This window comes from Saimiri boliviensis, chromosome 21 (genome assembly GCF_048565385.1).
Source record: "Saimiri boliviensis isolate mSaiBol1 chromosome 21, mSaiBol1.pri, whole genome shotgun sequence".
NCBI lineage: Eukaryota > Metazoa > Chordata > Mammalia > Primates > Cebidae > Saimiri > Saimiri boliviensis.
This window is the reverse complement of record NC_133469.1, coordinates 32,227,239-32,253,030: the sequence shown is the minus strand read 5'-3', so window position 1 is coordinate 32,253,030 and position 25,792 is coordinate 32,227,239. Positions and strand designations below refer to the sequence as shown.

Below are 25,792 nucleotides of genomic sequence, written 5' to 3'. Positions count from 1 at the left end.
ATAACAAAATAACCCTTTAAGTCATAAGGGACAGATTCAAAGTAAAAGATCTGGAATAGTCATAACACACTAATTCCTTCCTTTCCTGACAGGCTCAGCCTACCCAACACACCTCCTTTAAAAACTCTTCAGCTAAAATTTCTATGAACTTATAAACTTATATACTAAAAGAGTGGCAAAGGTAGACAAGAAAAATACACACATCATGTGGACCAAGGTGTCAAGGAAGGGTCAACATATTCAAATACTAACATCATTCAAGGAAGAAAACACTGTTTTTGTTTTCTTTTTAAGAGATGGTGTCTCACTGTTGCCCATACTGGGGTACAATGGCACAATCGTAGCTCACCGCAACCTCAGACTCCTGAGGCTCAAGGGATACTCCTACCATGGCCTCCCAAGTAACTAGGATTACAGGCACCTACCACCATGCCTGGCTAATTTTTAAAAATTTTTGATAGAGATGGTAGCTCCCTATGTTGCCCAGGTTGATCATGAACTCCTGGCCTCAAACGATCCTCCTGCCCCGCCTCCTGAAGTGCTGGGATTAAAAGCATGAGCCATGGCACCCAGTCCTAAGAGGCAAAAAGGTGATTATTTTTATGTAAAGTTTTTGTGCTAAGAAATGTATTAAAAACCTCTTGCTGGGCATGTGACACTGGCTGTAGTCCCAGCTATTTGGGAGGCTGAAGCAGGAGGCTCACTTAAGTGCAGGAGATCAAATCCAGCTTGCACAACATAGTGAGATCTCATCTTGCAAGAAAAACAAATCAAAAACACCTCTGGCTGGGAACCGTGGCTCACACCTGTAATCCTAGCACGGGGAGGCTGGGACAGGCAGATTGCCTGAGGTGGGGAGTCTTAGACGAGCCTGACCAACATGGTGAAACCCCACCTCTACTAAATATACAAAAATTTGCTGGGCGTGTTGGCGGGCACCTGTGATCCCAGCTACTTGGGAGGTTGAGACAGGTGAATCACTTGAACCCAGGAGGAGGAGGAGGCTGCAGTGAGCCAAGACCATGTCATTGCACTCCAGCCTGGGCAACAAAATCGAAACTCCATCTCAAAACAACAACAACAACAACAACAAAAACCTCTGTTTAGTTATTGTTTGGCAAGTATAGGAATTTTGTTTGGGATGATGAAAACATTCTGGAAATAGTGCTGATTATACAACACTGTGTCTATACCTTATGTCACTGAATTGTACATTTAAAAATGGTTACGATGATAATTTTATATGTATTTTCCCACTTTTTTATTTATTTATTTTAAAAAATATCTACTTATCAAAAGACATCATTAAGAAAACGAAAAGGAAAGTCATGTAGGAGAAGGGTTCTCAAATCAGTCATCAGGGAGATACAAAATGAAAGCCACAATGAGATACCCTTTTACATCCACTAGAATAACTAAAATTAAAGAAATTGGTAAGAGCAAATGTTGGTGAGGATGCCGAGTAACTGGAATTCATACATGGCTCATAAAGTGTAAAATGGCATTACCACTTGGGAGGAAAGTTTGCCAACTGCTTATGAGGTTAAGCATACATTTATCCTATAACCCAACAACTCTATTCCTGGATATTAACCCAAGAGAAATGAAGGCACGTAATCACAAGGTTTAGAAACAAATGTTCACAGCAACTTTACTCATAATAACTCCAAACTGGAAACAACCCCAACTATCCAGTAAGTGATAAGATAAACAAATTGTGGTATATTTCTATAATGGACTGCCATACTCAGCAATAAAACTCAATGAACTACCTACTGATACAACAATATGGGTAAGTCTCAAAAGCATTATGCTGACTCAAAGTAACAAGTTAGAAAAGAATACTGTATGATTCCATTTACATAAAGTTCAAGGACAAAACTCATTTTTAGTGATAGGAAACAGAATAGTAGTTTGGGTTAGGGGAGAGGAAGACTAACCAGAAGTGGGGCATAAAGGAACTTTCTCGTGTGATGTGAAAGTCCTATACCATGACTGAGGCAGTGGCTGCACTACTGTAAACATTTATTGAAACTCAAACTGCACACTTGCATCTGTGCATTTCACCATGTAAAATCTATTTTAACTTTTAAAATCCTAGAATAGTATCCCCAAGAGGCTCTAACACTGATCCAAAAGCAGTGGTTCAGTGTCTCTAGAAAAGATCATAAAATCAAAATCTTATGCACTAGTCTCCCAAGGTCATCAGTGTTATCTTTTTCAAATCTTTTTCTTAAGGCATGCATATGAACTCCTGGTCTCTCTTAAAACCAAAGGATAAGTATTTACAGATTACCAATGTTTTCAACCTCAGCAAAGTCTGGGGTTCCTGGAAAGTACTAAAATGTCCATAAATATAATTAGCCTCCAAGAAGATCAAGTCCATCATATGATCAAGGACATGTGGTTTATTATGGCATTAGTCAGTCACCTGGCACCTCTTGACAAGGAAACTGTTCAACCACTTGTTAGTCTATTGGCAATAAGTAACCATTTTTTTAAAGGTGGAGCAGAAGAAGAAAAGATGGACCTTAAAGAATGCTCCAATTTTTCCTACTCAAGAGGAAAAATTTCTAGTTTCATCTCCCATCAAACTTCTTAAAAGTATACACACACTCTTCTTATCAACAAGAGTTACAGCTGCTATCTGAAAGTCCATACCGTCTATGGCCATACCACCCTGAACACTCCCAATCTTGTCTGAAAATCCACACCAATTATTGTACTTACTGCATAAAATAGCCAAGTAATACCTTCATATACATAGAAAGTCACTAATATCTATCTTGAAGTTTAAGCAATTTCACTAAAACATTATACCTCCAGAAGTCATGCTCAATTTCACTCACTGGGAAAACAAGCATATGGCTTTTGCTAAAAGTAGTTCTAGCCAAACTCAATGATTATGGCTGAAAAGGTTTTTAGGATTATCTCAAGAGTGAGATAAGCAAAAAGCTTAAAATTAACAACTCGGAAATAATTTGAAAAGTCTATCTCTACAAGACTTCAATGTCTGAAAATAAAACTATCAGCTCCAATAATATCCCTTTCCCATCTTTTGGACCCACAGTGATTTACATTTTTATTTTATTTAAACCTATAATAAAAACAGTTTGAACCACAACACTCCATGAAGCGGGTTGGTGCTTCTATATTTATGTGTTTCTTTAGCCAAAGCATGGAATATTCAGGAAGATTACAGGGAAACAGTGAAGATTTCTCAAAATTGTGGTGCCACCTATTTCTACACCAAATATGGGTGTTCCTGGAACTATATGGTGCTGGTGGGTATGTGATTTAGTATGTTAATGAGCATATGACATCCTAGTTTGTGAAACGTAGGTCAAATCCAGTGCCGTGCTGGATCAGTCTTAGCTAGCTTGGCCCACACCCTGGTTTTTCAAGGTCTTGTCAGTCCCTGGTTTATGCAGCTATTTCAACAGTTTCCTTTACACTAGTCATGTAAAACTGCTGTCTGGAATTTTCTGTTCTCCCGCAACCACCCTGTATTTCTGTCTAGAACCTACTGAAGCATCAACTCAGTACAAACTGATGCCAAATTAGGAACCAACAACTAAAAAAACAGGCTTGTGAATGTTTGTTCATCATTTAATTACTTCTAATCTTCCTACGCAATTTATGAAATGCATTTTGGGTTTCTGTTGGTTTTCTATTTTTCTTGGGAGCATATGATTCAAGATGCCCTGTCTCAAGAATTATATGTAGTGCTACTATTTACCAAGTTTTATACTCTAAAAACTAGTGTCTGATAAAACGAATCAAGGTTGGGTGTAGTGGCACGTACCTACAGTCACAGCTACTTGGGAGTCTGAGGCAGGAGGATCGCTTAACCCCAGGAGCTCAAGCCTGTAGTAAGCTATGATCATGCTGCTAGCACTACATCCTGGGCAACACAGCAAGAACCTGACCAAAAAAAAAAAAAAAAAAAGAAAAAAAAGTCTGCTAAGTTTTTTGAAAGAAAAAAGTGAACAAGCACAAAAAAAAGAATAGCTTCCAAGCCTCAAAACTGCTGTGACCAAAGGTCGACAGTGTATGCTTTAAATAAAAAAAAAGAAGTCTCTAGAAGAGGACGCCTTGGCACCCACAGGCACTCGAACAATGACTTTTATAGCCATTTAAAGTGTCAGTATTCTCCAAAGAAATAAGATTCAGCCTTACTGATAAGGATCTTAAAGCTGCAAATCCAAATAAGTACAAGAAGCTTAACATTACTAGATATGACTAGAAAGATAACACAGAAAACAAAGTAATATATAATAACAAAAGCTTAATTCATTATTAAGAAGTATCTTAGTTTTGTCAACTATAGAATGGGGGTGCTTCACAAAAAATTTAAGAAAAGGGGATAGGCCAGGCACAGTGGCTCAAGCCTGTAATCTCAGCACTTTGAGAGTCCGAGGCAGGTGGATCACGAGGTCAAGAGATCGAGACCATCCTAGTCAACATGGTGAAACCCCGTCTCTACTAAAAACACAAAAAATTAGCTGGGCATGGTGGCACGTGCCTGTAATCCCAGCTACTCAGGAGGCTGAGGCAGGAGAATTGCTTGAACCCAGGAGGCGGAGGTTGCGGTGAGCCGAGATTGCACCATTGCACTCCAGCCTGGGTAACAAGAGCGAAACTCGTCTCAAAAAAAAAAGAAAGAAAAGGGGGTAAAATATAAGCCTTTAAATCCAAAACTCAGATTAAATTCTGCAGCATCAAATTCTCCTTTTAGCCAGTCAGAAATACGAAAAAACATAACCATCTTAAAACTCAAATGGTTAGCATGAGGATGTATTTTTTAATATTACTATTTTATATTCTACTCAAAATTAATACACTTAGAAAACTGAAGCAAGTCTTTGGGAATACGAGAAACAGAGAATTTACAAAAGCAAATTGCTATTGAACTGAAAATGTGGTGTCACTAAATAATGTTCTACTGCAGGCTACCTCTATTAAATGGTTTCATTAAAGCCACTGGCATTTTCAAGAAGTTAACAAAGCAAGAAATCTATTCATTCTAAAGCTGAATGAACACTTATTAAATATCTTCCAGTAAAGCACTGCTTTCTACCCACTCAGAGTTCCTTTATTTCAGCATTGAAACAGGCTAATCTAACCAGAGAGAATCAAGAAATCAGGTTTTCCATTAAATTCTTCAGGTTCACCATCCTCAGAGCTGGCATCTAGTACAGGAAAAAGCTCCAGGGCAGGAAGGAAGTCTACTTGCCCTGCATTACTGAGCTGTAAGTTTATGTTGTTATGGGCACCAGCACAATAGAGCAAATATAAGAATCAGGAAGCAAAAAGCTGACCGGATAAGACAATCTGGCCCATGTGATCAGTTTATTAATGAGACTGCAACTACCTAAAAGTTCCCAAGCATAACCAAATAATCTGACTTTCCCCCAAAATTTATGGTGTTAGAGTTCAGTACTATATAAATACTAGGTATATTAAGGAATATTGTATTCTTAAGCCTAATCTTGGTCTACATTACAATTGTAGGCTACAGAATAGAAAGAGATGAAAACCTAAGAGACAGCAGAATGGATAGTTGGTTTTGTCTCCATCCTCTAAACTTGTCCCCTAAAAGTGGGCACGGAGAAGAGATTATTCAACCAGACAGTAAACCTCATCAAATATGCAAATTATTTTGTAAAGGTCAGGATTGAAGATTAGACCGCCTGCTTTCCTTCCTTTATTCTAATCCCCACAATTTGTGGCAGTGTTACTTCTATTCTTTACTTCTTTGACCTAGTGGAGAAATAAGATTCTCATTTCACTCTGCCATATCATTTCAGTTTCTGCTGTTTTAAACAACGCTTTCAAAAGGACTACTACAGTTTAAGGTAAGAATTAAAAATGTACACTAGCACTTTTAAAATGTTAGCTTTTAATACTTTTTTTTTTTTTTTTTTTTTTGAGACAGTCTTGCTCAGTAGCCAGGCTGGAGTGCAATGGCACAACCTTGGCTCACTGCAACCTCTACCTCCCGGGTTCAAGAGATTCTCCTCAGTCTCTCGAGTAGCTGGGACTACAGGCGCACACCACCACGCCCAGCTAATTTTTGCATTTTTAGTAGAGATGGAGTTTCACCATGTTGGCCAGGATGGTCTTGATCTCTTGACTTTGTGATCCGCCCACCTCGGCCTCCCAAAGTGCTGGGATTACAGGCATGAGCCACTGTGCCCGGCTTTAACACATTCTTACACAGCTTTAAAGTCAGCCTGACCTCACCTCAAAACCCAGTTCAGGCATCTACTTGTTCTGCAGTCTTGAGCAACTCACTTTTTCTTTCTCGTGCTTCTACTCCCAATGGTATCTTATAGTGTTACTGTGAGGATTATGTGAGCTAATAAACTGAAACACTTCAAACTGTACATGCCATTTAATAACCACATACATATTAGCTCTACCAGTAATGTCCTGTTGTACGTCGATCAATAACCATAGTACAAGCTGTTTTTACCTCTCAAAAGAAATAGAATTGTCTCCCCTGACAAAACAATCTCATGGGTTTATTAAAGAACAAACTAATACACAACTTAAAAGCTCTTAAAACATCTCCATTACAGAAGTATCCATTTCTTAGTTCACAAGACACCTATAGTTAAAATATATAGCACCTAAATACTGTAATGGAAAAATATATGCTCAATAAAAGTAGATTACTTTGTGAAGCAAAACCAAACTCTGAATAAATGCCATTATTTCATACTTTAAAGCTACTATTTACTGAACTACATGCCAATCACTGGGCTATGTACTTTGTATGCATTATCTCATTTAATCTTCATAGTTGTTGAAGTAGGTACCACTTAACCCACTTAACAGTGAGGACCTCAAGGTTCCCAAGGATTCAGTAACTTGCCCAAGGCCAAAGCTAGTGTGTTTCCAGATTCTAATACAACAGAGTAGGATGAACAACTCATCATGATGTGACAAGACCTTCTTGCATGCCCTAGTTTTCCCCTTAAACAGAATCTTTTCAAATTCTCCAAATATTATAATCTATAATAACATTTAAAAACTTAGATATTAAGGAAAAGAGACCACCATTAGTGTAGATTTTTAAATTAAAATGCAAGTATAATGAGAAAATGCCAGAAATTACATAAACAAGAGAAAAATTTGGCTCTAGAATAGCCAAATGGGATACTACCTTCTTCAAGTAATCCAATACACCTAGTTGCTCATTTGATTAGATGTGAGCTAATACCTTTAACATCCAGTTTAATTTTCATAAGCAAATTTATTCACTTCCATAGATATTATACATAATATAAACATGTTTTTATCCATAAAACAACTACCCTAAAAACATGTACTATTATAGGGAAATAAGTAGAAGAATACGTATGGCCGGACAAGCACAAGTGCATCATCTCATTGAGATGTGGTAGGGAAAGCAAAACTAAAAGCACTAGCCGGGTGCGGTGGCTCAAGCCTGTAATCCCAGCACTCTGGGAGGCCGAGGCAGGTGGATCACGAGGTCAAGAGATCAAGACCATCCTGGTCAACATGGTGAAACCCCATCTCTACTAAAAATACAAAAAATTAGCTGGGCATGGTGGCACGTGCCTGTAACCCCAGCTACTCAGGAGGCTGAGGCAGGAGAATTGCCTGAACCCAGGAGGCGGAGGTTGCGGTGAGCTGAGATCTTGCCATTGCACTCCAGCCTGGGTAACAAGAGTGAAACTCCGTCTCAAAAAAAAAAAAAAAAAAAAAAAAACTAAAAGCACCTACTTTAGCTGGACACAATGGTGTATACCTGTAGTCCCAGCTATTTGGGAGGCTAAGGCAGGAGGATGGCTTGAGTCCAGGAGTACAAGGCCAGACTGGGCAACACAGTGAGACCCAGTCGAAAGAAAACAAAGAAAAGAAAGAACCCACAGAACTGCTCTATTGGGTTGATACCATCATTTTTACGTGCAAAGAACAAGACTACCACTGATGACTAAAGTCTGATTAGTACCTCTTGGTTCAAAAATTATGTGAAGATAATGGAAGAGGGCACACCTAGTGACACCCACCCAGTGAAATGCAAATGAAGTCAGCAAGATGCATTTCAATTCTCAAATTTAAAAATAACTTGACCAATAGCAAAATAAGCAACATTTGCATTTAGTTAAGAAGAGTAAAAATGTACTAAAAATTCTGATGGTATACAAATCTGAGATAGTATATGAAGTATTTTGCGAACTGTGAAGTGTATCCAAGAACTTGGGATGTAAAAGTATCCTTAAAATTAATCTATAAAAACCCATGAAAGATTATCTATGGTTATATAAAATAAAGTCCTTCAGTTTTTTGGCCTGGATTTAAAAAAAAAAAAAAAAAAAAGATAATATCCTTATACTCAAGAAATAAACTCTCAAGTATTCAGAGGCAAAGGAGCACAGTACTTGCAACTTATCCTCAAATGACTCAGGGAAAAAATACAGAGAAAGGGAGAAATAAGGCACATGAAACAAAATGTAAACAACTGGTGAAGAACACTGGGAGTTCCTTTTATTATAACTATTATTTTCAAATTATAACATAGCTAAGTTAGTTTTTAAAATCTGAAACAAATATGACAGGGATAAATACTTGTTAAATTAGGTTGTAGGTACATGAACATTCACTGCTTCACTTCACTATTCTTTTGCTTTTTCATTATTTTCCTTATGGTAAAATGCAAATTAAAAAAAAAAAGTTGTACTCTAGTCTCAGGTAAAGTATATTCTGATCATAAGGAATGCTGCATAAGACTATCTTTGAATGATGCTATTAATCATCTAAATCATAATTAGTCTTGATCATTTCCGTGCCTTGCCAGCAACCTTTGATTGTAACTTTACCAATAAGTTAGTTATATCGATTTAGTGCTCTGTTAAATTCCCAACCAAAAAAGGAACACTTGGAAAGAACTTTTCCTATGAAACTAACAATAAAAACAAAAGCATTCTGGTGACAAACAACAAAACAGTGATTATCTCAGTATATACTGACTGAGAAAGGATAGATGGAAACCTTAGTAGGGATATGGGTATAGTTACACAGGTCTAGACATATGTAAAAAGCTGCCAGGCTTTCATTTAGGGTTACTATACCTTGTATGTATATTATGTCTCAATTTTTTTTTTTTTTTTTTTTGAGACGGAGTTTCGCTCTTGTTACCCAGGCTGGAGTGCAATGGTGCGATCTCGGCTCACCGCAACCTCCACCTCCTGGGCTCAGGCAATTCTCCTGCCTCAGCCTCCTGAGTAGCTGGGATTACAGGCATGTGCCACTATGCCCAGCTAATTTTTTTTGTATTTTTAGTAGAGACGGGGTTTCACCATATTGACCAGGATGGTCTCGATCTCTTGACCTCGTGATCCACCCGCCTCGGCCTCCCAAAGTGCTGGGATTACAGGCTTGAGCCACCACGCCCGGCAATTTTTTTTAATTAAGAGAACAAAAAAGAAGCACTTAGAGAACAAAGAACTTACTAGTTCAAATCAAAAATCTGCAATGTAATAGACTGAAATAGATTATAATAGAATTCAGATTTATAACCAGTTCTTATAATCCTGGTCAATATAAGCCTATCTCTTGAGATAGGAATTTTTTCGAAAGAACAGGCCAGGCACAGTGGCTCACACCTGTAATCCCAGCACTTTGGGAGGCTGAGGCGGGTAGATCACCTGAGGTCAGGAGTTCAAGACCAGCCTGGCCAACGTGGTAAAAACACAGTCTCTACTAATAACAAAAATTAGCTGGGTATGTTGGCAGGCACCTGTAATTCCCAACTACTTGGAAGGTTGAGGCAGGAGAATCACCTGAACCTGGGAGGCAGAGGTTGCAGTGAGCCAAGATGGCACCATTGCATTCCATCCTGGGTGACAGGAGTTCCTACCAAATAACATGAAATCTTGATAATCTGCAACACTGCTATCTTATTAAAAAAAAAAAAAAGTGGGGGGGGTCAGAAATCAGGTTAGACACACTCCTTCCCTCCAATGGTCTTAATCTGCTTTGAAAAAAAGAAAAAGATTCTCTCTCCCCTTCTGGAAGGACTATGGGTATAGAAAATTATTTTTTTTTAAACATAGTTTTGGCAAAAACTAAATACTGTATCACTTTGGATGTTGTCCTTTGTTCAAGCAATATATGTATGTACGGGACAGTCAAATATCATTGTATATAATAGTTAACAGTACCATTAAACTAACATTTGAGAGAGTCAAGTATGTAAACAGATAGGGGTAGATCTTCCTTCCACTGGGCTGTATCTCATTTCAGAGATTCGAGTACTGTTAACCTTGTTGTGTCAGTATTTCCACTGCAGAATTTAACACAATTTTTTTTAACTTATTAGTGAAATTAAGTGGCCAAATCAATTCACAAACAACCCTTAACCCCAGAGAAATTCAAGATTTTTAAACCAACCATTAAAGACCATTAAAGTTAGGTCTTTTTAAGGTCATTTTCTTTTGAGACAGGGTCTCACACTCTGATGCCCAGGCTGCAATGCAGTGGTAGGATTATGGCTAACTGTGGCCTCCACCTTCTAGGTTCAAGTGATCCTTCCACCTCAGCCTCCTGAGTAACTGGGACTATTCACATGTACCACCATGACAGACTTTTTTTTTTTTTTTTTTTTTTTTGGTAGAGACAGGTCTATTTTGCCCAGACTGGTCTCAAACTCCTGGGCTTAAGCAATCCTCTTGCCCCAGTTTCCCAAAATGCTGGGATTACAAGCATGAGCCATGATACCTAGTCATAAATTCATATTTTTTTTCTTTCAAGACAGGGTCTCACTCTGTCATCCAAGCTAGAGTGTAGTGGTGCAATCACAGCTCACTACAGTCTACACCTTCCTGCCTCAAATGATCCTCCCACTTCAGCCTCCCAAGTAGCTGGGACTACACACACATGTGCCACTAAGCTCAGCTAATTTTCTGTAGAGATAGGGTTTCACCATGTTGCCCACGCTGGTCTCAAACTCCTGGGCAATCCTCCCACCTCAGCCTCTCAAAGTGCTAAGATTACAGGCATGAGCCATAGCACCAGGCCAAGTTCATATTCTTAACATGAATATAATGGTAAGCTTGGAAGCCTACATAAAATATCTGGGAATGACCATTTATATTAAATTCTACAAGAGGCAAAACTAATCTATAGTGACAGAGATATGATCAGTGGTTCACTTAGCAGTAGAGAGAATTAATAGCCAAAGGGCACCTCCAGGTGGCCATTCTTTTTGCAGTAACAGAAACATTATCTTAATCTGGTGGTGATTTTATAACTACATATATTTTCCAAAATATACCAAGTGAATTCTGTTGTATACAAATTTACCTTAATAAACTGACTCTCCAAAGCAAAAATATTACACAAACACACTCCTAAGGCTTTAAAAAATTATCTGGAAATCAAATAGTATGAAAGAAATTCACTGAAATTGTTTTAACTGAAAGACAAAAATTGAGAGGTTATGTGTCTGGAACCCAATCTATGTGCAGTCCACAATTACTAGAGCTCTTCTTACCTGCAGTACTCTCCATACACCACTCATACCTCTCAACCACTTGCCCAATGCTATAAACAGTTCAAACTTCAGACCTTCTCACTGTTAGAATAATAATCTAAAAAGAGTTGCGCATTTCCATTAAAAAAAACCTTCCATATGGCCAGGCGCAGTGGCTCATGCCTGTAATCCCAGCACTTTGGGAGACCAAGACAGGTGGATGACAAAGTCAGGAGATCAAGACCATCCTGGCTAACATGATGAAACCCTGTCTCTACTAAAAAGACAAAAAAATTAGCCAGGCGTGGTGGCCTGTGCCTGTAGTCCCAGCTACTCGGAAGGCTGAGGCAGGTGAATCGCTTGAACCCAGGAGGCGGCGGCGGGAGTGAGCCGAGATCAACACTGCACTCCAGCCTGGTTGACAGAGTGAGACTTTATCTCAAAAAACAAAAACAAACAAAAGAACTTCTGTAATTCATGAGAGAAAAAAATCTGAAACAAATTAAAAGAAATGCTGATGTTCAACAGACATATGAAAACATCTCAACTTCTTAAATAATCAGAAAAATGCAAATTAAGACAATAAAGATAATTGTTTTCCATTAAAAAGATTGGCAGAAAAGTAAGATATTGCTTAATTTCAAGTACTGGCACTAGTAGAAAAATTAGTAATTTTGTTTTTGTTTTGTTTTGTTTGAGATGGAGTCTTGATCTGCTGCCCAGGCTGGAGTGCAATGTGTAATCTCTGCTCACTGCAACCTCCACCTCACGGGCTCAAGCCTCAGATTTTGCCTCAGCCTCCTGAGTAGCTGGAATTACAAGCATGTGCCACTGCCCCCAGCTAATTTTTGTATTCTTTAGTAGAGGCGGTGTTTCACCGTGTTGGTCAGGTTTGTCTCGAATTCCTGATCTCAGGTGATCCACCTGCCTTGGGCTCCCAAAGTGCTGGGATTACAGGCGTGAGCCACCGTGCCTGGCCTAAATTGTATACTTTAAAAAACTGAGTTTTATGGCCTATGAATTATAGCTCAACAAAGCTATTTTTTTTTTTTTAAGGAAAACAAGTAAAAAGGTAAGTAATATTTTTACATTCTTACTCCTTGGTTTCTTTTAAAAATGAGATTTACGGCCGGGTGCCGTGGCTCACGCCTGTAATCCCAGCACTTTGGGAGGCCGAGGCGGGTGGATCACGAGGTCAAGAGATCGAGACCATCCTGGTCAACATGGTGAAACCCCGTCTCTACTAAAAATACAAAAAATTAGCTGGGCATGGTGGCACGTGCCTGTAATCCCAGCTACTCAGGAGGCTGAGGCAGGAGAATTGCCTGAAGCTGGGAGGCGGAGGTTGCGGTGAGCCGAGATCTTGCCATTGCACTCCAGCCTGGGTAACAAGAGCGAAACTCCGTCTCAAAAAAAAAAAAAAAAAAAATGAGATTTACTCTTTTAAGGACCTCTGCAATTATCCACTACAACTACTCTTACTTTTAAATTAACTTACCTCCAAGGATTAGGCTGTTTGCAAGCTACCAGTCCAATATATCCAGACAGAACATAGCACATACAAATTAACAGTGACGTCGAAAACTTAGGCTGGAAGCAGTAGCTCACACCTGTAATCCCAACACTTTGGGAGGTCCAGGCAGGAGGGCTGCTTGAGCCCAGGTGTTTTTTTAATTAGCTACGCATGGTGGCACACACCTGTAGTCTTAGCTACTGAGGAGTCTGAAGTGGGAAGATCGCTTCAGCCCAGGAGGCTGAGGCTGCAATGCGCCATGATCACATGACTACACTACATCCTGGGTTACAGAGTGAGACCATGTCTCAAAAAAAAAAAAAAAATGCCCAAAAGTGAATATAAATAGTCCAAAAATATTAAACTTCAAGGATCACATATCTTATTGGGTATTTATCACTCTTCTATGACAGTAATTTCAACCTCTTGAGAAAAACTTTCTTGGCTAGCTTTTGTTTTCAATGTACATAAAATCGGGCAGTTTAAACCACTTCACCAGATACGTGAGAAATCCATGGTAAGAGAAAATGTCATTTAAAGTATATAGTTATGGTATGACAAAAATATGCCTTGCTAATGAATTAAGAGATGAGACCTAGAGAAAACTTTTTCCCCCAGAAAAAAGGAAAAAGAACAGAAAGCAAAAAATGAGGTAGCTTAATGACCCAATGACTGCTACGAAAACTACAAAACCATGCAGTCATATGATATTTTCCCCAAAAACATTATGAGTGATAATTTTTTATTTCTGCCTTACATTAAAATGTCCTTTGTAGGGAGAACAAGAAATAAGAAACAGGCTGGGGCGCAATGGCTCAGGCCTGTAATTCCACTAGCACTTTGGGAGGCAGAGGCAAGAGGATCACTTGAGACCAGGAGTTAGAAATCCGCCTGTACAACAAAGTGAAATCTCGGTAATAAAAAAAAATACCAAATAAGACAATTCAGCCAACCATACAGACAATCCTTTCTTTGTATTCTCAAAGGCAAATAATATTTTGTCCCTCTATCTTTTAGAATCCACAACCAGTAGTATTGTATTTCATTAAAATTTCCTTTACTCTTAACAAATGAGATGATACAAGACAGATTATGATACAACCCGTGGTGAATCCAAAGAAAGTAGACTATCTTAACCATTCTAAATATTTAATCCACTTGCCTCCAAAAAGCAACATATATTTATATTTAATACATGAGTAATTCTCCAACCTGTATTCCTTTTCCTTCATAGTCTACAAATTGAGTAAGGACTAAGATCTTGTTTACCACTACATTCACAGAGGCTATAGCATAACAGTGCCTAGTAAGTAAGCGGCACTTAGTAAATATTTATCGTATTAGTAAGCTTAAATTCCACAAACGAAAATGCCAAAGATATGAAAAAAGATGTTTCAAGGCAGAAGGAATGCTTCAGAGAGCTCCTACCTGCTATTAAAAAAGAGAAATTGAAACATGCAAAATTAATTAGTACTTATGAAAACTATTTTAAATCAGATGGCCAATTTACAGACACCTGCTTAACACCATGAACTTATTTTTCAGTACAAGAAAAGTGCTATTTAGCCATACATTGGAATGTTAGTGTAAGAAAGCACTATACACCTCTAAAGAAAGCTCTAAACAGTGCAAGTACAGATGACGCCCCCCAACACTTCCCTTCCAGGTTCATCTCATGCCAAATAACATCAGCAGTTACTAATCCTTTCTAAATTAAACATATTAACTCGCTACATTAGCAAAATGAGACATTTCATTATTTCAGAGGGGAAACGCACTTTACAATTTCAAAATAAATTAGCAACTTCTCTGTATCAAGTGATCCCCTCACAGGTATTCAAATCCCATTTAATGATTAGCAAATACCATTTACTCATAAGATCTTCAAGCTACACAAATCTTACTTATCCATGTATATCATGAACACAGTGTGTCGATTTACATATAAATGACTTTTACCAAGTATAAAAGGAAACCAAAAGGTATTAAGTAAATGTACAATATTTTTATAAGCTTCTATTATTTACCTAGTAACAATCACGGCAATAAAATGTGGAAAAACTATTTGTCCTCCTTTGTCAATATTTAAATGCTGGCACTATTCCTTTCATGATACCAAATTTGGCAAAAAGACTTGTTCCAGTGAAACAAACGTACTGGTGAACAATGAAGGCTCAAATTAGAAGGCAAGTGAAAATTACACATTTTTAATTGCACATTATGATTATAAGGCACAGTAGGTATGTATTGCAACTTTTAATGCAAATCCCAGTGCAGTGTTTTGGGGGTTTTTTGTTTTGTTTTGTTTTTTTAAGAGACAAAGTCTCCCCATGTTGCCCAGGCTGGTCTTGGGCCTTGCACTCCTGGGGTCAAACAATCCTCCTACCTCAGCCCCCCGAGTAGCAAGTAGCTGGGACTATAGGCATGAGCCACCTGGCTCCTCCAGTGCAATTTAAAAAACCTTATACGAAGGATATTTTCTTGGGTGATCGGGGAGGAGGAGGAGGAGGTAATATTACTAAGAATACAAAATCAAAGTCTATAGTCCTTAACAATAACCCAACTAAAAACAGACACCTTTGGCTACAAACTTCTTTAAACGATACACATGAAAATTTAATCTCTCCTTTATATGAAAAAGAGCCATTTATAATCACTTTTCCTCTTCTAATGTTAAAGCAGTTTTTAAGAGCACAGTCCTCCTGTTTGAATTATTTCCACATTCTAGTAATTACCAGCGGGTGGGAGCCAGTACAGAATCTTTTGCTGAAGGTATTGAGATATTATAGAACAAGAACAGAATAATTCATAATTAATTCATGACATTTTATCTTAAAGCTCTAACTACTGCAGTTACAGGGGCAAGTGAGATAGTTCTGGCAATCAACTGTAGGCATTATGGGGTAATTGGTAAAGCAGCAGACCCAGGGTAGTGCTGGCAATCATGAAGGCTAAACATTTATTTACATAAAATCCTGTAATGAGCAATTAGAACATGTCTATCAGCTAAGCCAGGACAAATGCTGCAAAACATTGTCACAGAATACAATGTATTAATTTATGAAATAGGCTATAACAGCTTTTTTTTTTCTTCTTTTTTGAGACGGAGTCTTGCTCTGTCACCAGGCTGGAGTGCAGTGGCGCAATCTCAGCTCACTGCAACCTCTGCCTCTTGGGTTCAAGCGAATTCTTCTGCCTCAGCCTCCAGAGTAGCTGGGAACCACAGGCGCGTGCCACCACGCCTGGCTAATTGTTTTTGTATTTTTAGTAGAGACAGGGTTTCACCGTGTTGGCCTGGATGGTCTCGATATAATAGCTTTTATCATGCAAACCTTCTATTTATTTATAAAAAGTTAAATTAGTCCGACCATGATGGAGTAACGAGACTAGCCCTTCCACCAGAACTACTAAAAAACTGGACAAGATACATGAAACAAGCTTTTCTAGGATTCTGGACAACAGACAGCACCAACTTGCAATCCCTGAGAGAAGACAAGCAAATTACCTGAGCCCTATGATTATCCAGGCTTTGTGTTTTGAGGCACTTTCCGGACCCCAGCCAGCAAGAGAGAAACTGAGAATCTACGCAGAATGGAAACCCAATCAGCAACTTAAATAAGTTTCACAAGGGTGAAGCAGCTGAAATTTGTAAGACACTATTACATCTTTACTAAAGTAGCTACACGTGCATTAGGTGAGATTTCACGAGGGTGGGCAAGGAACAATCATTAGGTAATAAGCAACTACTGGGAACTATAAACACCACTACCAGATTTTACACAGGCATTCTCCTTCTGACCAACCAGAGTAAAGAGACCTTATTAACCTCGGAGTATTCAGCTGAAACCTTAGAAACATGGCTAAACTAGCCCTAAGGCAAAGGCTCCCCCCTCCAAGCCCACCCTAACAAAGCTTTAAATAAAAAGCCTTGAAGAATTCAAATAAATAAAAAAATTTTCCTTTTCAAAAGATAATTGACTGCTTAAAGGAGATATAATAACATTGAACTATGGGTTTTTTAACACATCCAAAAGTAAAATATGTGACAATAGCAAAAAGAACAGAAGATGGGAAAATGGAGACATATTACCATAGGGTTCTTATACATTAAGTGGTATATAATTTGAAGGTAGAATGTGATAAATTAAAGGTACCTACTCCACTGTACAGTAGCCACAGAAAAAAATAAAACAAGTAAGTATATGTCCACTAAAAGATGGGATAAGAGATGAAATATTACAAAATCCTTCATTCAAAAAATGACAGGAAAGAAAGAATAGATGGGATGAATAGAAAACAAATGGCAAAATGGTAGACTTAAACCTAACCATATAGATACTCAAACTCAGAGTAAATGGACCACTTAATAACAACAATTAAAAGGAGACTGTTGGCCAGGCGCGGTGGCTCACACTTGTAATCCTAGTACTTTGAGAGGCCGAGGTGAGTGGATCACCTGAGATCAGGAGTTCGAGATCAGCTTTGCCAACATGCTGAAACCCCTTCTCTACTAAATTTACGAAAATTAGCCAGGCATGGTGGAGGGCGCCTGTAATCCCAGCTACTCAGAGGCTGAGGCAGAAGAATCACCTGCACCTGGAGGCAGAGGTTGCAGTGAGGCGAGATCATGCCACTGCATTCCAGCCTGGGTGGCAGAGTGAGACTCTGTCTAAATAAATAAATGAATGAATGAATGAATGAATGAGGCTGTCAGCCTAAATAAAAATGCAAGTCCTAACTATATGCTAACTGTAAGAAAAGCATTGCAAATATATACACAGATTGACTGAAAGTGAAAGGATGGGCAAAAATATACTATACAAATATTATGTTAAGAAAACTACAACAGTTATATTCATGTTAAAGTAGCCTAGGGGATGGCAAATAATATCAAGATAAAATGGAACCAGTCATTATGAAAGACTGAATTTACTGAGAAGACATAACAATCCTAAATATGTATGTATCTAAAAACAACTTCAAAATAAACGAGGCAAAACTGGTAGAACCAAATCTTTGTCTTTTCAAAGACACAAAACATTCACCACAATAGACCATATGCCTTACCACAAATCTTAAATTCTGAAAGGCTGAAAAAGACTGAAATCCTATAGAGTATGTTCTCTGACCACATGGAATTAAATTAGTAACAATAAAATATCTACAGGAAATTAAACATCACACTTTTATAATCCATAAGCCAAAAAAGACATTAAAAGAGAAACTAGAAAATATTCAAACTGAATGGTAGTACACAGTATGTCATTTTGTGAGCTGCAATTAAATCAGTACTCAAAGGAAAACTCAGATATTCACAGTATAAACAAAAAGACAAGCCTACATTTACCTCCCTCCTTATTTAATTTGAAGTGTTTCATAGACCTAAATGTCGAACAAAGCTATAAACTTCCAGAATAAAATTTAAGAAAATATTAGTGACCTTAGGTTTAGAGACAATTCCTTAGACAGGCTATAAAGATCATTAACTCAAAAAGAAAAAAAAAATAGACTACATAAAAATTGTTTTTGCTCTCTGAAAAACAGTTAAGAATGAAAAGGCAAGTCACAAACTACAAGAGCATATCTGCAAAACATGTAATTTTCAAAACCTGTTATAAAGGACTCATATTCAGAATACATAAAGAACTTGCAATTTAACAATAAACAACCTAGTATTTTTAATGAGCAAAAGATCTGAACAGACACTTCACCAAAGATATATAAACGGCAAATAAGCACATGAAAAGATAATTATCATTAATCGTCTGGAAATTACAAACTAAAACCATGATGATGTGTCACTACAGACCCACTAGAATGATATAAGTTAGTAAGACTGACAATAACAAACATTAACAAGGATTTGGAGCCCTGGAATTCTCATGCATTGCCAGTAGGAATGCAAAATAGGAAGTTTCTTTAAAAACTATAAACAGACTTACTCTACAATCTTGCAATTTTGACTCCTGAATTTTTAACCAAGAAAAATGAAAATATATGTCCATACAAAGATCGATGTTGCAAATATTTAGAGGAGCTTTGTTCATAACAGCTGAAAACTGGGCCGGCACGGTGGCTCACGCCTGTAATCCCAGCACTTTGGGAGGCCCAAAAGGGGGCGTCAAGAGATGAAGACCATCGTGGCTAACACAGTGAAACCCCATCTCTAGTAAAAATACAAAAAAATTAGCCGGGCATGGTGGCATGCACCTGTAGTCCCAGCTACTCAGGAGGATGAGGCAGGAGAATCACTTGAACCGGGGAGGCGGAGGTTGCAATTAGCCAAAATCGTGCCACTGCACTCCAGCATGGGCAATAGAGTGAGACTCCATCTCAAAAAAAAGCCAAAACTAGAAACAACCCCAATATCCATTAACAAGTCAATAAAGGAATTGTGGAATATCCATTCAATGGACTACTACTTAGTAATTAAATGAAATAACTACTACTTTTAACAACATGGATGAATCTCAAAGTATTATGCTAAAATGAAAGAGGAGAAGCACAAAATAGTACATCCTGTATTATTTCATTTATATTACATCCTTAAAAAAGGGCAAATTTTGTGCAAATAATACCTCTCTAAGGCTGATTTTTTGAATCATGTGGCAGCAAAAAAATCAAAGGTATACATATACGCTCTGGGTAAGACAAGTATTTTTCCTAAATCTTATAGTAGAGCTCTGAAAAGTTAATGACTTGCCCCAAATTAGTAACTAGTAGAAACACGTTTTGGGATATAGATCACTTTACTGTAATATAAACTTGGAATGTAAGCTTTAGGGATGACCAAGAAGATCTGTGTAACTAAGACCCTTTTTTTCTTTTCTTTTTTTTTTTTTTTTTTTTGAGACGAGGGTCTCGCTTTTACCCAGGATAGAGTACAGTGGTGCAATCATGGGTCACTGTTGCCTTGATGTCCTGGGCTCAAGCAAATCTCCCACCTCAGCTTCCTGAGTAGCTGGAACTACAGATGAGCACCACCACAGCTGGATAATTTTTGGTTTGTTTTTTTTTGGTAGAGTCAGGGGTCTCACTATGTTGCCCAGGCTGATCTCAAACTCCAAGCTTCCAGCAATTCTCTCGCCTCAGCATCCCAGAATGGTGAGATTACAGGTATGAGCCACTGTGCCTGGCCAACTAAGACCCTTTCGATGGAGCTCCAGAACTATGTTTAACTCACAGTTAAGTATTTAATGAAGTTTCAATTTACATAGCCAAGCCAGCTAAAACAGTTGGGGCCAAATGTTGGATGATGTAGCATAGACATCTCAAGTACTTAGCTTACCACAATCTTGGCCAATGGTCAAGTTTATTTTGGGACTGGAATATTTAAAAGTCCTTCATATTCCCTGCAGCTCCTACACATTAATCCTATTAAACAAAGACTTCCAATCTGAAACTTTTAGGTACTCAACTTTCATTCTCACCTAATGCATTACCTCCAAGCAATTGGGGTGGTAAAGAACCGGATTTTGAAAGGCAACATAATGACAACAGCTTTTTAAAAAGCAAGACAAAGCAAGGCTGGGCTTGGTGGCTCATGCCTGCAATCCTAGCACTTTGGGAGGCTGACTTAGGAGGATCCCTTGAGCCCAGGAGTTCTAGACCAGCCTGGGCAACATAGCAAGACCCTGTCTCTACTAAAAATTTAAAAATTAGCCAGGCACAGTGGCACACACGTATAATCCCAGCTACTTGGGAGGATGAAGCAGAAGTATCCTTTGAGCCCAGGAGTTTGAGACGCCAGTGAGCTATGATCATGCCACTAACACTCCAGCATGGGTGACAAAGCAAGACCTTGTTTTTCATTTCTTCATTCATTCATTCATAAAATAAATAACAAAAAGACAAGAAAACTGTCTTAATACCTAATTAACCATATCAATTTTAACCTTAGCATAAAGATCACAAATTAAGACTTTTTGTCATCTCTACCATCAATTCATTTTGCGCAAGTGGGCAATCCATGGAACCTAAAGCAATTACTACAAGTTCACTAATGCTTACTACACAGACCTCACCTCTTCATTTCCTCTTGTCTGTCTTTCCACCCAGTGTTTTTCCCCTTTTCTGACCCTTTTATATGGTTATTATAGTTACTTTGTAAGAAAACAATGAAGAGGATATGTATGCCTAATCAGTGAAAGTGCTGACTTTATATCTTTGCTATTGTACTTATTATGGTGATAAGCTCTTTAAGGAAAACTTCTACACTATGTAAGTGTAAATAATGGGAAAGGAATACTGATTCATTCTATATCCATTATAAACACTTTTCCCTCTAAGCCATTGATAAATGGAAGATACGTTACTATTTTCACTCCACTGATTCTGAATATTATCTCATATACAAACTAAGTGTACCTATGTATATTCATATTTACCCTGAGATTAAAGTCCAAAGTATTTTTAAATACTATGCCCACTGGAGAAATAGTCAGACTAAAATTAAATATACTGGTCAAAATTCTCAGTTGTAAGTAAAAAACAAAAAAAAAAAACCCAAATCAAGCTAATTTAAACAAAATTAAAAAAAAAATTTTTTTTTTTTTTTGAGACAGTCTCACTCTGTCACCCAGGCTAGAGTATAGCAGTGTGATCATGGCTCACTATAACCTTCACCTTCCAGCCTCAAGGGATCCTCCCACGTCAGCATCCCAAGTATCTGGGACTATAGGCATGTGCTTCCACATCTGGCTAATTTTTTAATTTTTTGTACAGACAAGTCTCCCTATGTTGCCTACGCTGGTTTCCAACTTCTGGGCTCAAGCAATCCTCCTTGCCTCAGCCTTCCAAAGTGCTGTGATTACAGGTGTGAGCCACCACACCCAGCCCTAAAATCAGAACTTTTTGGCTCACAGGATAATGAGATGATGCATAGAAACAAAGAAAAAAACTTCAAGACCAGGGCCTCAAAGGTTCAGTGCTATAGGATCCATCTCTATCTCATGTTCCTCTTTACTTGTTTGGCCTCATTCTGGCTTCATTCTCTTCCACTGCAGGCAGACCTCCTGCCTGGGGTGGGGCAGACAGTCTCAGCTTCACAAGTCCAGAAGAAAATTTGCTCCTGTCATTTGTATACCAATACCTATGAAAAATGCCTACTGCTGAATTACCAATCTGTAGTGCCAATCGGTACTATAGTACAAGAGGGATAGTTACAAAATTCCCTGGGCCTGGTACACACGTTCAACCCTTAAGCTGCCAGAAAACGGATATCCTACCGAGAGAACTAATAAACTAAAAGTAATGATTTGCCACTCTCTACAAGTAAACTTATTTTATTTAATGAATAAAATGCCAGAATCTCAAAAACAAGAAATCCACAGAATGCTCTATTCCTTTTACAAGTATAATTAAGTGTTGAAAGTAGATCCCTAATGTCCAAAAAAATATGATGTAAGGATACAACTTAGGAATTATCAATAATCCTACAAAATGTAAAAATTAAGAAAATCTAACCCCTGACACTGAACCACTAACTTAAAATTACAGAAAGTCCTGTCATGCATGCTCTGGTTTCTCTTCATAACAAATCTTTTTGCCTTTTATTAAAGATTTCCATGGAGAGAGTTAACAGTTATGAATTGGTGACCAAATTTTTGAGGCCTTCTTAGGCCGGGCTAAATGTAAGAAAGAAAAAGAAAAGTATTGGCTGTGCACAGTGGCTCATGCCTATAATCCCAGCACTTTGAGAAGCCATGGGGAAACCCCGTCTCTACTAAAAATACAAAAAATTAGCTGGGTGTGGGGCACGTGCCTGTAATCCCAGCTACTCGGGAGGCTGAGGCAAGAGAATCACTTGAACCCAGCAGGCAGAGGTTGCAATGAGCCAAGATCACGCCACCTCATTCCAGTCTGGTAACAGAGCGAGATTCCATCTCAAAAAAAAAAAAGTCTTAACAGGGGGAAAAAAAGTTAATTGAATCGGCTTATACATACGACAGTTTAGTAAGAAGAGAGCAATCTCATTCTAAAAATTTACTTGTTGGAGAGAAATGCCAGATATAGGTGAAGGGGAGGAAGGCAGCAAATCACACTGCCACGTGTACCTATGCAACAATCTTGCATGTTCTTCACATGTACCCCAAAACCTAAAATGCAATAAAAAAAATAAGGGCAAAAAATAAATAAATAAAAATTTACTCAACAACAGCACAAATCTGAAACCAAAGTGTTAGACTCCTACTGTTGGTTATCATATAGTCGCCACAGTAATGGCTAAAATTCATATGGCACTCACAGAGCTAACTATCCTTGAAAAAATGCTTCTTTTCTCAAAAGGTTAAAGTGGAAAGGAATATGAAATTTCTTAACCTATGTATGTTCTAAATTACTTTGTTTCAGGAATAATCATTCTGAAACAACTGTTAAATAAAAACCAGCAACCTCAAAACTGCTGATCCATCACTTAGTTCAACTGATCAGTTTGCTACCAACTACAGTGTTTGCCTTTATAGTAACACTTGTAGTCTCATAGAAGCTGTTTTGTTCTATATAACTGCATTAGATTCGGATGTACATTCAGAATTTAATTTAAACGATGACCTACATTCAGTAGTGTGTGGGTACCTATAAAACACAGAAAAGGGCCTACTCTCTACTAACTTCTTGTAAGCTCAATCTGAGGCAAAATGATACTCTGTTTTTAACAAGTAACAAATTTATGTTTATAATAAAGAATTACATACAAGGTGATATTTATTATTCCTCAATACAAAGTTCTGTGACATGCTTAGAGACTTACTGTTTATGAAAAAATTATAAAGACGAAGAGATATAAATAATGGAGGGGAAGTCCAGGTCCTTGCTTATAATTTTAACAGCCAACACGTATAGAGTACTCTTAAGTGCTTCACCATCTATTAGTCACTAATCTTACAACAACTCTACAAAGTAGGTAATATTATTATCCTCATTTTATAAAGAGGGAAACTAAGGAGCAGAGAGAGAAGGTAACTTGCCCAGGTCATAAAGCTAGCTAGTAAATAATTTACAGATGCAAGTTTAAACCATTTAAGAAATTAAGTAAGAACAACACATATATAGCAAATATAAAAACAAGAGAAAAGTCAAAGCATTCAATCCCAAAAAGGCAGAAAAGCAATATAAATTAAGAAGCTAATTTTTTTTTCTCTCTCAGTACTATGAAACCAGGTCTATCTCCCTGGGGGTGGGTGAGTAGGGCAGCTAATCTGTGTTCTCAAATTACACAAAAATCTCAAAAAAAAGTAACATATTTCTTGTGGGCTGGGCTCAGTAAGCCCAGGAGTTTTAGACCAGCCTGGGCAATACAGCAATACCCACTCTCTACAAGAAATAAAAAATCAGCTGAGAATAGTGGAGGCTAAATTGGGAAGATGGCTTGAGCCTGGGAGGAATGTGGGAGCCTGGAAGGTTGAAGCTGCAGTAAGCCATGACTGTGCCACTGCACTCCAGCCTGGGCAACAAGGTGAGAACTTGTCTCAAAAAAAGAAACTTAAATTAACATATTTCTTAAATAAATAAAAGTACTCTTAACTTTTGGGAAGCATATTCTGGAGAAAACGTGTATTAAGTGAATGATAGCACTTTGGAAACTAACTTTTCATTCCTAAATGTGCTTTAAAGAATACAGCAAATGGCTAAAAGCAATCCTCCATAATGTTATCATGTTTAGTACTTTTTACTGAGAAATACGAAGTTCTACAATAATCAAAATGAGTCAATCTATCACAGTGGTATATATAGTCACTTAGCCTTATCTCTGGAAAATATTTTCAGATTATGTAGATGTTTTATCTCTCAGATAACCTTCACCATGAAAAAGGCATTTTCCTGCTATTTCCGCAAAGGGCCAACAATTAATTTGTGGTACTGATTAAAGAAGATTAATTTGCCACCTAGAACAACTTATAGGTATGAAATTCAATTTAGAAACAGAGCTGCAGTCACTCTAATCCACCAAAACAATCAAGAGTTACTATCACTTTCAGAGTACTGAAGCCAGTCTACTTTCATTCTATTTTACTCCTGAAGTGTGCAATGCTAGTAGGCAAAAGGTCTGTTCCTCAAAACTGAACTGATTCTGGTCTTGCTTTGGTTTCTTCTGGTCTGTTCTAGTAGGAAGCAGTAGCTACAGTGTCTGACATGAACATGATACTTGTGCTTACTATGTATATTCCCTTAGCTCTAGAAAACTGATATGGCATTGAGCTTCCTGAGTTAACCCTTAAGTCACTCATTATAAGGCTATTCTCATCCAGGTCTGTAGAAGGAAAGTTCCCACCATGGTTACTCCCATTCTGAATCCTCAACTTGTTCCTCACCCCCAAGTTTTACAAGGTTGTTAGGAAAAAAAAAAATCTTACTTGCATCCGACTATGGAATTTCTTCCTACCTATATACCATTACTCCTAGGAGGTACAAGCAAGATCTCTTCTTGATTTCTTGGCTGCCTTTTACTGATGTAATCATAGCATGAAGCTTTGAAATGTGAGATCCTGAGACCAGTCGCTCCTTTCAAAGTGTCTATCATTACTCCTTAGTGAGTCAGCTTCTGGACTGCTGCCAGTATGCTCTTTGTTGGCTTTATCATGAAACCATATTCCTGTAGAGCTGGAATGGTGACCAAAACATTGCATTTCAAAAGACTCCCTCAAAGTGTGTATCAAAAAAAGATACAGATACACATCCAAGCAAGCCCCTCACTTGTTTCAGTAAGAAAGGGAATGAATAATACAAAGGAGGTTATGTAGTTATCATGTTAAAAGATTCTCTTATATGCAAGC

The 25,792-nt window shown here is 37.9% G+C and overlaps 1 protein-coding gene and 1 non-coding gene across 12 annotated transcripts in view; one reads left to right on the top strand and one right to left on the bottom strand.

The window, feature by feature from the left end:
* The window catches only part of MTMR3 (myotubularin related protein 3), a 134,029-nt gene that overhangs the window by 84,276 nt on the left and 23,961 nt on the right, over positions 1–25,792 (bottom strand). The window contains exon 1 of one of the 11 annotated variants that reach the window (XM_074391156.1): positions 3,806–9,368. The exons of the other annotated variants lie outside the window; for them this stretch is intronic. Coding sequence (XP_074247257.1) covers positions 3,806–3,887 — 82 coding nt within the window. The 5' untranslated portion in view covers positions 3,888–9,368. Of the gene's footprint in view, positions 1–3,805; positions 9,369–25,792 lie in introns of those variants that run through there. 11 annotated transcript variants of the gene reach the window in all.
* On the top strand, positions 22,533–22,644 carry LOC120361079 (U5 spliceosomal RNA). Its single transcript, XR_005577440.1, has one exon. It is a non-coding gene; the product is annotated as a U5 spliceosomal RNA (small nuclear RNA).